General features: G+C 36.2%; 1 protein-coding gene across 2 annotated transcripts in view; it reads right to left on the bottom strand.

Moving 5' to 3' along the window:
- Positions 1-367: 367 nt before the first annotated feature.
- faf1 (Fas (TNFRSF6) associated factor 1) overlaps positions 368-15069 on the bottom strand; it is a 103883-nt gene continuing 89181 nt past the window's right edge. For both annotated transcript variants that reach the window (XM_055167102.2, XM_055167103.2), the window contains exon 19: positions 368-1068. In XM_055167102.2, coding sequence (XP_055023077.2) covers positions 985-1068 — 84 coding nt within the window. In that variant the 3' untranslated portion in view covers positions 368-984. The remainder of the gene's footprint in view (positions 1069-15069) is intronic.

The following is a 15069-nucleotide window of genomic DNA, read 5'->3' as shown; positions in this document are numbered from 1 at the left end:
TAAATTAGTACTTGATGCTCTTTTTCTCATTTAGATTATAAAGAGATTGATGCTTTAAAAAAGTTTCTTTTCTTAACAAAAAAAGTGTCAAAAGCACCAAAAAGTAAAGTAAAAAGTCTACATAGCAAAAACTATCAATAAAATACTTTAAGATTTCTACTATGTTTCAAAGTAAGAAGTCATTTGGTTAGAAACAACATGAAAGTCAGCAAAAGGCAGTTTGACTTTTTGGGTGAACCATATCTTTAATTTATCCCAGCTGACAGACAGGACCTCCATTAGAAAAATCCTACCTCCTCCTAATATAAAGCGGTCATGTTTAATGATGACCTAAAGTTTAAAATATAAATTAGAGTGGCAAGACACGCATGTTCATATAGTCTTTATATAATGTATATCAACCTAAATCTAATACAGCATCAAACTTAAAAAGGGGAAAAGAAGAAAAATAAACATAAGGAGTTGATATTAAAACCAAGTATGATGGGTGTCAGGGAGAAGCTGGGCTCAGATGAGTGAAAGGCTGTCCAGGGCCACGCCGGGAGCCTCGGTGAGGGTAGGGGACTGAAAATGGTCCAGCGTTCTCCAGGAAATGTCTCTTTGTTTCGCTTTTCTTTTTTTGTCTTTTTTAGTCGATATTTTTCGTTTCAACACAAAACATGTCTAAGAAGCAGCCATATCGAGAACACAGTCCTTGTGTGTGAGGCTGGCTTTGTTAGACTTCCACACCTCTGCTTGATTTTTTTCGGTTATCTTACATATCTTGGGTGAAGAAAGAACATTACACTGCAGTCATGTGAGGAGAATGTGTTTATCCATGTGCTTGTGAAGGCCTCGGTGTGCATAAAATGTACACTCAGCATTCAAATACAACGCACCGTGTGTGATAGTGTGTGTGAGGGCTCGTGTGTGTCTGGTCGCTGTGGACATCATGCTAAAAGTTCTTTGCTTATTCTTCGTCCGGCGATGTCTCCAAAGGGGCTCTTACTCTTTGGCCTCCAGGAACAGGGTTTCTTGAGGAAAGAGCTTTGCATCCATCAGACTCCACTCTGGGTCTAACTGTGTTATCTGGGCGGAGACATAAAAAAGACGGTGAGCCGTTAAAGGTGACATATCATGAAAATCTGACTTTTTGCTATAATCGGGTAACCAGTGCTTCTATCAACCTAGAAAAAGAAAAACAACCCAGTAACTTTGTTTTGGTACTATAAGTCGAGTCAAAAATGCGTTTTAAAGAGGAAAAAACACATAGTCCACTTATATGTCGCGTTTATTTAGATGATTTCACAAAATCCAAGCCGAAGAACAGACATTTAATCTGGAAAGGCAAGTTATTCAACTCAACAATAGCACAGAACAGCATGCTGAATAGGTGTCCGTACATGTTAAAGTAACATAAACGGTTATTTACACGATACACAATAGCATACAGAACATACCTGGGAGGCTGAATAGGCTAAATTAACACGACAAGCCAAATCAAGTTCAAAAAGGTCCCGAAGTCATTCCGCAATAAAAGTGGCAATAATAACACGGTATAATAAATTATCTGTGGGGTATTTTGAGCTAAAAGTTTACATACGCACCTTGGGACCACCAAAGACTTATTTTGTATCTTAAAAAAGTGAAATGTCCCCTTAAAGGTGCAAATCTTGAAATTAAAATGTAATTCAATTCAATTTTATTTATATAGCGCTGTTCACAATTTGGTAATTGTATCAAAGCAGCTTTACATAATAGATGCAGTGAAAAGCACAGAAAATCGACAGATAGCACAACATAATACACGATATCACAAGCAGCTAAATTTGCTGCGGCTATAAAGCAACATTATAAGCGAACGTATTACTAATGTAACGTAAAGTAGTTAAGCCCAAGAAGGCTGCCTCCCCGAGTTGAAAAACCCCCTATGAGAAAGAAAACCCGGATTTTAGCCGGGGAAGTAAAAAAAGTCCTAGGAGGGAAAAACCCTTGGGAGATATATATATATATATATTGAAATGGATAACGAGATTAAGCGGAGATTAAGCGGGTTCTGCCGGTGGTTATTGGTCAGGCATCAGCTGGACATCACGGTGAAGAACAGCCAGTAGATCAGAGGTGTGCCGACTTTCACATTTACCAGAACTGATGTCCTGCAAGGGGTCGGGTACCCGCAGATAGCCGCATAAAAGTTTCTAAAACGGGTGGATTGTGACATTCCTAAAATTCACGGACGGGGATGCGGGCGGATAATTATGTGCGGGCGGGGTAGTAGCGCGAATGAAAATATGTGCGATATTTGTATGTCTAAATTACCATTACACGCGCAACATATGACATTTGACCCATCACGTCACCACTACTGCGACAGTGTTGCAGGAGTTGCATAAAACAGTGGTTCACAAACTTTTTTAGCATGCAGCCCCTCCTTATGTACGCGGCCCTCAAAGAAAATTTTGTGACAAAAACTGTTCTAAAACTCAACATTTTAATAAAAAAAAACATTAAAGGTATTGCAGAGGATTTTCTTTTTACGGGTGGATTATCAAGACTATTGGTCCTCCTAGTTGTCATTTAGGAGTGTTGAGCAATTGCATTTTTAAAAAAAGTGGAGAAGGCGGTTCTTTTCTAAAATTTGAGAAAATCCTCCGCTATACAAAAACGTAGTGCTGTTGGTTAGTAGCCTTATTTTTTAGGTTTAATTACACAGAATTCATGATAAATTAATGCATTTCATAAAATGTCATAAAACTAGGGCCCCCCTGGCACCATCTCGCGGCCCCCAGTTTGAAAACCACTAAAGTTTTGCCGTTGATAGCCGGAAGTTGGGAACATCTTCTCTTAGAAAGCATTTCGAGACGAAACTTGTAGGAGCACAGCAGGGGTTGTAGGTAGGTTGTATTTTTTCTTGTTCTTTTATTCATTAATGCGTCTATTTGTGTATAGTTATCAGATTCCATAGCCTATTTAGGTTCCATAGCCTATTTAGATGGTAGGCTACTTGAATGGCGCAAAACAAAGCGCACTTTAGCCTGTTACATTAGCTCATTCATGACGCTGTTGTGATGTTGAGAGAGGTACGAGATAAAAAATAAAAAACTTTAATTGGAATGATTTTAGCATGTGTGATTGGGTCATGTAAGGGGTCAAATATTAACGGTTCGGGGCGGGTGCGGATTTAATTTTGATATTTTCACGGGTCAGATCTGGTGCTGAACTTTAACTTTTGCTGATTTTTTTCCTCCAAAAATGGACCGGTGCAGGACGTCGCACCTAAAATGCGTGGAAAACGCTAGGCGCGCAAGTTCTTGTCACATGACCTGTGGTATCCTTGTTGAGATGCTTTTAACTCGATGCGGTGCGGACGTGCCTGGAAAAAAACAAACGTGTTTTATTATGAGCTCACATACCACGCGCCTACATTTAAAATAACAAACTTGAGCGTGCAAAAGACGCAATATGTGAACGGCCCCTTAGACTGTACACATATACTGTAAAAAGTAAAAGTTGAATCAACTTATTACTTTACAATTGGTAAGGCCTAAAATGGAAGTTTTTTCAAACTAAATTTTCTCACTTTAAGTATAATATTAAAATATTTTAGGTGTTACTAAGTAATTCACTTTACATTTTCTCACTTTGAGTTGAAAAACTTCAGATTTGAGGCATTACCAATTGAAGTAATTTGTTAAGTTGATCCAAGTTTTTACAGTGTAGTGAATAAGGTGTGTGGGCTTAGACTCGTCCTCCTAAACTATGCAATGTGTGGGGTCTGGCTGTTTAATGTCATTGCTTAATGCTGTAATGTGATAATGTCCTCGTGTGAGGTACGTGTCCAGTTTCATTTCGAGGTAGCTGCCGTTTTGTTATTGCAAATGGACCGATCAAAACCACTAACAATAGTTGTGCCACAGGGATGGGGTGAGAAATTCAGAAACTCAACAATTTTACCCAATTTCGTTACCAAAACACTTGTATCTGGCTTTCGCCGCCTGACACTCATGGCGTCTCAGGTGAGAAGCAGCGATAGCTTACGTAAGCAGCTTGAGAGAAAAGGCAAGCGGGAGTTGATGGCGGCATTGTAGTGAGCTAATAGAAGTAAGTTCTCCTGTTACACGGGGCCTTTACTCACACCTGGGTGTCCTTGCACAGCACAGCCATGGCGCTCAGCACAGAGGCTTAACTGCAACCTGGTGACAGGGGCTCTGATTAAGAACTATTCTGTGCTCTGAAGACCCCTTTAGGTTTCCCTGCTTGTAATTAAAACACAGAGCTGAAAGCAGCTGGGCTGGAAGGTCACAGGGTCGGTAAAAAAGCGAACAAATCGGGAACACATACAAACTTACAATCTTACAAATACTGGTAAACGTACTATCTATTTAATGTATACAAAAAAACATTATTGTTTTTATTATTATTATTATATACACATCATAAAAACTACACAGCATTTTTTTAATCAACCAATATTTTATGTTACTTTAACTTATAATTTTGTTTAACTAAAATTAAGTTAAACAATTTCAAATTGAATTTATAAGTTATGTCAACCTTTTTAAACTAAAACTTAAAATATTAGGTTGAATTGACTTGCAAAACCAAGTTGTTTTAACTTGGTGCTGCATTTATTAAAGTGCAGTATTGTAAAAAATTATACCAAAAATCTAAATAAATATTAAAAGGATTCGGTGGAAATTTATGATGAAATAAAACACAACCAAAAGAAAAAAATGAAGAAAAAAAAGAAATATGAGGGATGTTTAACATTTTTTTTACTGATACTACACTGTAAAAATGTGACATTTTTGTCCAATCAACATATATCTTTAGGTTAATTTAATTTATAAAAACAAGTTGAAATAGTTTAACTTAATTTTTTAGGTTATGTCAACTTATCGCAGGTAAAAACCTAAAATAGTAGGTTGAACTGACTTGAAAAACCAAGTTGTTTTAACCTCAGGGTGCATTTTTTTACAGTGATTTGTGATATTACATTTACAATTATGAACATTATCCAAAGCAACTTAAAGTGCATTAAAGGGATAGTTCACCTAAAAATTAAAATAATGTCATTAATGTCAATTAAACCTCATGTTGTTCCAAACTCGTAAGACCTCCGTTCGTCTTTGGAACACGGTTTGGGATGTTTTGTATTTGGTCCGAGAGCTTGTTGACCTTTCATTGAAAATCTACATATGGTGTGCTGTCCATGTCCGGAAAGGTAGTGGGAGCATCATCAGAGTGGTCCATGTGACATCAGTGGGTCAGTTAGAATGTGTTGAAGCATCCAAAATACATTTTGGTCCAAAAATATCAAAAATGCCGACTTTATTCAGCATTGTCTTTGCTTCCGCGTCTGTTGTGAAGCGCATGCGCCAAACTAAAGTCACGTGACTGCAATGACGCGGATGACATACGACGCAGCTGACATGTTACCTGGTGCGCCCCAGCTGTTTGTTTTTTGTGCACCCGGGCTTCGTTTACAGTCTGAGGGAGACGCACGCTGTAAGTTTAAAAAAAAAAAACCTTCGCAAACATGTCTGAAGATAACACGTCATCGCGCCATTGCAGTCACGTGACTTTAGTCTCGTGCAAGCGCTTCACAACAGAGACGCGGAAGAGAAGAAAATGCTGAATAAAGCCGTTATTTTTGTTATTTTTGGACCAAAATGTATTTTCGATGCTTCAACACATTCTAATTGACCCACTGATGTCACATGGACTACTTTAATGATGTTTTTATTTTACCTTTCTGGACATGGACAGTATACCGTACATAGATTTTCAATGAAGGGTCAACAAGGTATTGGACTAAATATAAAACATCTTAAACTGTGTTCCGAAGATGAACGGAGGAAGTTGGTGAGTCATTAATGACAATATTTTCATTTTTGGGTGAACTATCCCTTTAAAGCTACTGTATACATTTCTGTTTCAATATGTAGATCGAACCCATAACCTCTGCATTGCTGATGCATGTGGTCTACCTACTTGAGCTACATACTACAGTATTGATAGTATGGCACCAGAAAACTGTATTATAACCCAAAATATTCTTTTGGGATTCATAAAACGAACAATAACCGTCACATGAAACGTTCTCAGGTAAGGGGACCATTACGACACACCTGATGTGAAGAACCGCACTGATCGTTCTCAGTTCAGGTTGAAAGCGTCTGGGGCATCTCGGCGGGAAGTGGGGGCAGATATCACACCAACCCCGGCACATTAGCTCTGTTGCCCCAAACCTCATTTTAGCGTGTGACTTGTGCCTTTTGTTTCGGAGTCTGACCTGAAGGCACAGGAGAGGGGGCAGTACCCGAAAAAGAAAGAGAGAGAAGCTCGCAACAGGGGCATGATCCCCTACGGTTCTTTCACTGGAGTGCTTAACGAAAACTTAAAATGGAAATGAACTCTAAAACCTGTTATAACACCCCAGCATCAGGTAGAAGTAAATGAGGTTTGGGGGTGACGCAGGTGTGTGTGCGCGTTTGTGTTGATGACTGTTCTCTTTTGATAGGGAAAGGAGAGAAACAAGGTGACACTCCTATATAGAAGACAGATGCCGCGGGTGATTGTTTACATTGTTATCCAATTAACAGACCATAAGAGGAGAAGCATCTGTCAACAAACAAAGCTGTTGTTTTCCTCATCTCAATCGTCGTCTTTCGCTCTTTTTCCATTCTCTCGCTCCCTCCCTTTTTCCCGGCACTTGTTAGTTTTTTCTTCAGGACCTTCTGTTCGGTCGTCCTGAATTAAATTAGACTTCTCTGTGCAACACTGATTGTGGCAGTGTTTCTAACACCCCGTCGGCTGACACGTACACACAGTCATAAAATTAAAGCATGATTAAAACCCCCATTTTAACCGCAGTACCGCCTTCTTTCCAAAGGAGGACATTAAGATCGAATCAATTCAAACGCGCCTGGGTGGTGTGATCTTCACTGATGAAGAATGCGTTCTCCGACGGCCAAAGCAAACAGAAGAAGAAAGCGATCATTTGAAGGGTGAGAAGACTCATATCGTTGTAATCCTGAAGAGGTTTATTAAAGCAGAAGTGGCCGTGTGATGGAGGAGAGGGCCGTGCGGCTGTTTTCTTTGGGCCTTGATGATGTTGATGGCAGGTAATCTTGTTAAACCCTTAACACACTCATCTTCAACGGCCCCACACACTCATCAAACAAACACAGGACAGCCGCCCAAGATGACCGGAGAAACAAGGGCAAAAGAGCAAGATGTGCCTCTCCAAAAGTAAAGTGCTACTCGACTTCTAAACCTTAAAGTGAGTGGTGACCTGCGCACCAAATACGTCAAAGATTTAATTTTGTCGTCGGGCATGCGAAATTGCTTATGATCAATCGTAGTTTAAAAAAAAGGCATACAAAATTAAGTTTGTAGACAAACAACAATGAAATGTTTTGTTAAAATTGTATCAAGCTTCTTTTTTAAATAAAAAAATACATTTGACCCTAGACCACAAAACCAGTCATAAATTGCACATGTACAGTACTGTGCAAAAGTCTTACTGTGGGTTCACACCAGACGCGAGTTCAATGATTTGCAGGAGTAGATTACATACAAAGTCAATACAAAGATGCGATCATACGCGTCCTTGCGTGGGGCAATGCGAATGACGCTGTATGGGCGATGTGTTTGCCGAGAAAACAAGCGCTATTCGCCTCAAACGCGTCTCTGCCCAAGTTGAAAATATTCAACTTAAGCGAAATATTTGCATGACACGAAGTTAAATCCCGCAAGCAATTTAGATAGAGTAACGCGATGCCCCGCATTTGGTGTGTACGTAGCGTTAGGCCACCATGCCAGAATTAGATTTGTTGTTTTTGCAATGTTACAGTGATCATATATAATTGTTTCTCAGTCTCTTTAAAAAAAATGCATCCAGAAAATACCGGAAATGTGTATATAGTATTAAAAACTGTATAAAAATGTAAACTGATGTGTCAAGTATTTAGGGTAAACTCCTCTTCCACTTGAGCAATAGCAGGAAACTGCACGATCTCTTAAACCGAAATAAAATTAAATCCTTATTTTAAAGAAATTAGTCTTTTTACTTCATTCTGCTCAAAAACGCTCAAGATGTGCTTAGTGCCAAGAGAGGTCACAACTAAGACATTTAGTCCTGAAAATATTTTTTTACATATTTCCTGTATTTTCTGTTTGTATCTTAATAAAATAGATTGAAAAATAAATATGGATGGACATTAAAACTTCTAAAACAACAGGTTATGGTCTGGTGGTGGTGGCCTAAGACTTTTGCAATAGCCAACAATACATTGTAATGTACGGGTCAAAATAATACAGTGTATGTATCGGGTTTTTATTCCAAAAATCATTAATATATTATGTAAAGATCGTGTTTCATGAAGATAATTTTGTGACTATCCTACTTTAAAAACATAAAAAATTATTATCATTAGTAGGGGAGAACCGGGGCAAAAATAACACAGACGAAAGTAACAACGCAATTTTCTCCGAGCCCTGGTAACGTTTGCATCCCAAACTATGACGGCATCTTTAGCACGCAAACTCTTGACAGACCTGACAAATATCGTGTTATTTATTCGCCGTTTTCTGCGTCAAGATCCAGAAAGGTGTATTCCACCATGATAAATAAATTCTTAAAGCGGTATTTTTTTTCTTACAACGCGTTATGTTTTTTGTTTCATGTGTTAAAGTACTGATCAATCTAGAGGTTATTTAGTAACCTAACACATCCTGAAGTTTGACTTCTCTGAGTTTTTCAAAATAAAAGTAAATCGTGTTTAAATGTGAAGAGATCCTGTCTGTTGTATATGTTGAAAATTTATATTATTATAATTTGATTTAATTTAATTTTATAATGTTCAAACTTTTGAAAACATGTTTTATTCTCAACAATTTAAGTTTGTACTGTTGGTCGCTTTTTGATAAAACAAATTTAAAATGAAAATGTAATTTCATTATTTTTTACAAAGATAAATTACAAAACATGTTTGCGGTTACATATTAACAAGGTCATAGTCATGTATATTGAATAAAACACGTGTAACACAAAAATCCTTCTTGTTTTATTGTGTTACTTTTGATTCACCTGTGTGTTACTTTCGTCCCTGCATGTGCGGTTGAAAGTAACAGTTCACTACTTATGTTTAAAGTGAAATTATACTGAAGACGTTTTACACTTTTTTTTTTAATTTCACCTGGTATTGATAGACCACGCTTGTGAGTTACTGACCAGAGCAAAATATATCTCTGTCTATAACATTATCTTTTGAAATTAAGTTTTTCTGAAAAATTTTACTTTCGCCCCTGCTCTCCCCTATTGTGTTGCTAAAAACTTCATTTGGACAACTTTAATGGTGATTTTCTCAATATTTCGATTTTTTGCACCCTCAGAATCCATTTTTTTCATAATCAAGTCTTGGCCAAATATTATCCTATCCTAAAAAACCATACATTATGGAAAGTTTATTTATTCAGCTTTCAAATGATGTATATATCTCACCCTCATGACTGGTTTTCAGATCTAGGGTCACAACTCTTGAGGAAGTCAATATATTTCTGCTTCACTATTTAAATATAAAACAGTGCAGCTGGAGGCAAAATTTAAGGGTTAGTGTTTCCTGTGAAATTTGATCAGTACTTTTAGAAAAGTAATTAGCGTTACAGACTGTACTGTGTACATTTGTACAATAAGACTATTTAAAAAGTCCCCCCCTCTGGGAATTAATACAGAGAAAATGAATTAAAAGCTGAATGGTATGTTTTACTTGCAGTAAAACATGGTTTACTGATGTCATATGCAGCTGGCAGTTTAGTTTAATTAATTTCATTATTAGTTTACTTAAGGATTAGCCTGATCAATAACACAGTACAAACTCATTAAAATGACAATACAGAGTTTCATCGTAAAAGCAGGTGTATGTTACCAGGCCCAGGCAAAGGCATTATTATCATTTTAAAACACACATGCTTTAAGAAAGGGCCGGCTTCCGAATCACGCAGTCAAAACGTTTAAAGTAAACTAGTAATAAACTCAGCTTTGGTGCAGGTTGATGCTGTCTGAGACTTGTTTGAATTGAGAGCCTCCGCTTCAAAAGCCGTTCAAATAAATATTGCTGTTCATTAGCATTAATAAAAGAACTAATAATACGAGGAAAATAAAGAGCTGACACGCAAAAAGCAGTCTCCCAACAAACCAACAGAAAAGGAAAAAAAATATACAGCTGAAACAACACGTTTCTAATGAAGCCATTTATAGGTCTCCACGATTAATTAAAACCCAATAGCCAGGTCTGTGTTCGAGCTGTGTTGTGGAGTGTTTATTTGACCAATTAGGAAAGCGGTGGGAGATCATTATCTGCCTGCAGGAGCGCGAGGGCGTTAGCGTTCGCCATGCTGGAGTAAGACTCTGCTAAGGGCCGGCCGAAGGCGGGGACCGAGGGGGGAGAGGTTCTCCACCTCTGGGGAGAAGTCAGTTCTGGCTCCCTGCTTGTCTTTAGCGTGACAGCGGGGGTTTGAAGGCAAGAAGCCAACATAAATGCACAGACAGGCCATTGCGCTGATGAAGTGGCGCATCCAAACGGCTCTCTGTGGGTTATGCAGACCTGTATTATACAGCATTGGAAACACATTTACTGATAAAAATTCAATGCAGTGTAAGTTGCTTTGGATTAAAGTGTCTGCCAAATCCATAACTGTAAACTGCTTCAGGACCCAATGCGCAGTGGGACACTGACATTTTTGCACAAAAGTATCCTTACAATTAAATTGTTATGTTACACTAAACTATAATTTAAATCTAACTTAAAAATTATATTAACATAATAGCACAGGCAATATTAGAAGAATTATTAATAATTCACCACATAAAAACTGTTTTACCTACTAGGTGACAGGTGAATGTGCATTAAAATACAATAGTCTCTTCAAAATAAAAAATTATGTCGTATACTTTAGTTATTATTACTATGGTAAACTATAGTAAATTGTATTATAACTTGGTATATTATAGTAATTACTACAGTTTATTAATAAAAGTAATTTTTGGTCTCCTCACAATAGAAATACTAGGGCTGCATAATGATTAATCGCGATTAATCATTTGTAGAATAAAAGTTTTTGTTTACATCATAAATGCATATATGCATAAATGTGTACTGTGTATAATACTTATGTATATATAAATAAATAAAAACACACACGCCCACATGCATATTTAAGAAATGTTTACATGTGTATATACACATTTGTACATTTATATTATATATATATATATATATATATATATATATATATATATATATATATATATATATATATATATATATATACTTAATATATAAATATTTATTTTTCTCAATGTTATACATGCATGTGTGAGTATTTATATAAACATAATTATTATACACAGTACACAAACATATATGATGTAAACAAAAACTTTTATTCTGCAAACGATTAATAGTTATGCAGCCCTAAAAAATACTGCAGTTAACTTTGAGATTTACTAAAGTAAACCGTACACATTATTTTCAACCCAGCGTTGGGCCACAAAGGGGTGAACCCAACAGTTGGGTTAAATTAAAAAGTTTATATTTGACCCAACAATAGGTTAAAACAACCCAGAATAAGTTTAATTACAAACCAATGGGTTGAGTTTAACCATTTTTTACCCTTTTTTAAAGTGTAGTAAAATTCTTAGATATTGTGGTTTCTGAACTGTAGTAAATATTAAAGTATACTACAATATTTATTATCAGTTCATTAGTATTAATATTACAGAATACTACACAATCTCAGAAAAAAGGTACAAGAAAGTATAAAAGTTGTCGCTAGATCGGTACCTTTTAAAAAGTGCATACCGGTACCTCAAAGGTACATATCTGTACCAAAATGGTAAATATTAGGGCCTTTTAAATGGTACCGTCCCAGTGACAACTTTTGTAATCCCCCCCAGAGTCCCTCCAAAATAAAAAATAATGAGGTATACTTTAGTTATTACTATGGTAAACTATAGTAAATTGTAGTATAACATAGTATATTATAGTAATTACTACAGTTTGTTAATAAAAGTAATTTTTGGTCTCCCACCAATAAAAATACTGCAGTTAACTTTGAGATTTACTAAAGTAAACTGTACACGTTATTTTTAACCCAGCGTTGGGTCACGGGGTGAACCCAACAGTTGGGTTAAATTAAAAAGTTTATATTTGACCCAACAATAGGTTAAAACAACCCAGAATAAGTTTAATTACAAACCAATGGGTTGGGTTTCAACCATTTTTTACCCAACGCTGGTTTAAAAATAACCCAGCCTTTTTTAACGTGTAGTAAAATTCTTAGATATTGTGGTTTCTGAACCATAGTAAATATTAAAGTATACTACAATATTTATTATCAGTTCATTATAATTAATATTACAGAATACTATACAATCTCAGAATAAAGGTACAAGAAAGTACAAAAGTTTAAAAAGTGCATACCGAAATGGTACATATTAGGACTTTTTTAAATGGTACCATCGCAGTGACAACTTTTGTTCCTTTTTTCCACCCAAGAGTGTAGTATACATTAACAAAGTGTAATGCACAACAATTTACTACAGTTCACTATACCACTGGTTCTCAAACTGGGGTCCGGGGCCCCCAGGGGGGGCGCAAGATGGTGCCAGGGGGCCCCAGTTTTATTACATTTTATAAAATACATTAATTTATCATGAAGTCTGTGTAATTAAATTAAAAATTAAAAATTAAAAATAAGACTACTAACCAACAGCACTACTTTGTATAATTTAATACGTTTTGTTTAATTAAATTGTTACCTTTTAGAACAAATTTGTCGTAATTTTCTTTGGGGGGGCCGCGAAGTAATGCACCGTACACAAGAGGGGCCGCACACTGAAAAAGTTTGAGAACCACTGCACTATACTACATACTAACTCATAGCCTACTACAGTATTTTTAATGTGTGTCATTTTATGTTGCTTAAAAAATTATTAATGTAAACAAAAACGCATCAACACTTTCCCTGTCATCTGCCAACCAACCTAGAATCCAATTACCAATTGAGAACCACTGTTATACAACCACGCCACACGTGACACTGGGTAACTGTTCCTACTTCAGATCGAAAAAGATGAACTCACGTTGGAAACTGGCTAACTTTAGCTAGTTAATTTAAAAAAACACAAATCAAAAAGAACAGCCTCATCAGATGACTGGAGATCTTCTGAGCGCTGGTGCGAGGAGCTATGTGACTGTGCCATAACATTAATGAGAGTTATGAATAGAAAGCTGCTTTCTAATCCTCCCTCACGCTCTCGTTCAGAAGAGTGCAGGTGCATTGAATCCGTCCATCAAAAGGAAAGAAAAGAACAAACAGCTCACAGACAAACACAAACCCTCGCAGGCCGCAAATGAAACAAAAGCCTACAGACACTTGTTCCATCTCTCTCTCTCTTTTTAAACTCCTCTGTTTAATCACTCTCTTATTGCTGGCAATTATCTTGGTTTTGGATGCGAGGGGGGAGGAAAGAGAAAGAGGGAGAGAGAGAAAGAGAGAGAGATGAAGTTTAAACATTTGTGCAGAATTACAAATGCAATAGTGCTCATGGCCTAATCCTGTGGGAGGGATAGAGCGAATCTGTGGCAGAGATGATTTTAATTAGAAGTGAGAAAGAGAGAGAGAGAGAGAGAGAGAGAAAAGAGAGAGAGGGAGAAAGGATTAAACTCAAGTACTGTAGTCACAGTCACAAACACAGCCTGTTTTTCCTGCTTTTCGTCTCCATCCTTTCCTTGAGACGCATTTTACATCTCGCTTTAGATTTCCAAACAGAAACTTTTAAAGAACTGCAATGCAACGCAACATGTAAGGTGACGTTTTTTGGGGTAGTGAATGTTTGCAAGCATCTGCCGAAGTATTTGAGTGAATGTAGCAAAATCTAGTGAAGTTCTTCATTGCTTCCTATAGCAGCATCCTAAATATGTAAACTTAAGTAAATAAAGCAGGGAGGCAGTGTTATAGTAGCTCAGTTTGTAATGCATTGTGTTAGCACTGCAGGATTCGATTCTCAAGAAACTTACATACTGATAAAAATGTATTGCTTGAATGCACAGTCGCTTTGGATAAAAATGTATACATCATTCTACATAGTCAACAGCATCCTTTTAAACACACTGAAGACTGAACAGAAAACTTATTCATATTTGTGACCCAGACTCTAAAAACCCAGCTAAAGTCATATTTTCATCATGTTTTTCAATTATGTGGTAACACTTTACTTAAAGGGGTGTTCATAAGACTGACATGACAACTTCATAATGATGACATAACACAAGATTTTATGCACATTTATGACAACTGTCATTAAGTGTCATTTGTTCAGTTATGTCATTTTATATGCAAAGAGGACATTGTTTGAATTGTCATTGTTATGACAACTTGACATAAACCAATACATCATAACTTGTCATAAATCTGTCATAAACATGACATAGCAGAATAATGATCAAAGTTAAGAAACTACCTAGCTTTATGGGTTAACATTACATTAAACTGTCATTTGAATGTCATTAAGTGTTAATACCCTGTTAAATAATTTTAAATACCTTAGCAAGATAATGACACGTCAAATGATTATACTTTATGTATGTGCACAATACATAAATAAACTGACAAATAACAGAACTTGTTTTTCCTCACACAGAGGGTTCTGAAATTATCCTACATAGAAGTAAAAACTGACAAAACATTTAATTAATTAATTTAACGTCAATCAATTTTTATCAATTTTTATTTTTATTATTATTGAATGATTGATTTTACTTGTTAAACACATGGAGAAACTTAAAAAAACATTATACTGAAGAATATTCATGACACTGTTATAAAACAATTTGACAGAGTATTAACACTTAATGACATTTTAATGACAAATTATATTTGTACCACTGTAGTTGAGGTCAAGAAAAATATTCATGATGCTGTTATAAAACTATATGACATTTTAATGAATAATTCAATTTGTATCACTGGTAAAAATTGTCAGTTATGTTGTCTAGGTAATGTCCAGTTGTCATGACAAGT

Source organism: Misgurnus anguillicaudatus, chromosome 5 (genome assembly GCF_027580225.2).
Source record: "Misgurnus anguillicaudatus chromosome 5, ASM2758022v2, whole genome shotgun sequence".
In the NCBI taxonomy this organism is placed as follows: Eukaryota; Metazoa; Chordata; class Actinopteri; order Cypriniformes; family Cobitidae; genus Misgurnus; species Misgurnus anguillicaudatus.
The sequence above is the reverse complement of the archived record's forward strand: the minus strand, read 5'-3'. Positions and strand labels throughout refer to the sequence as shown.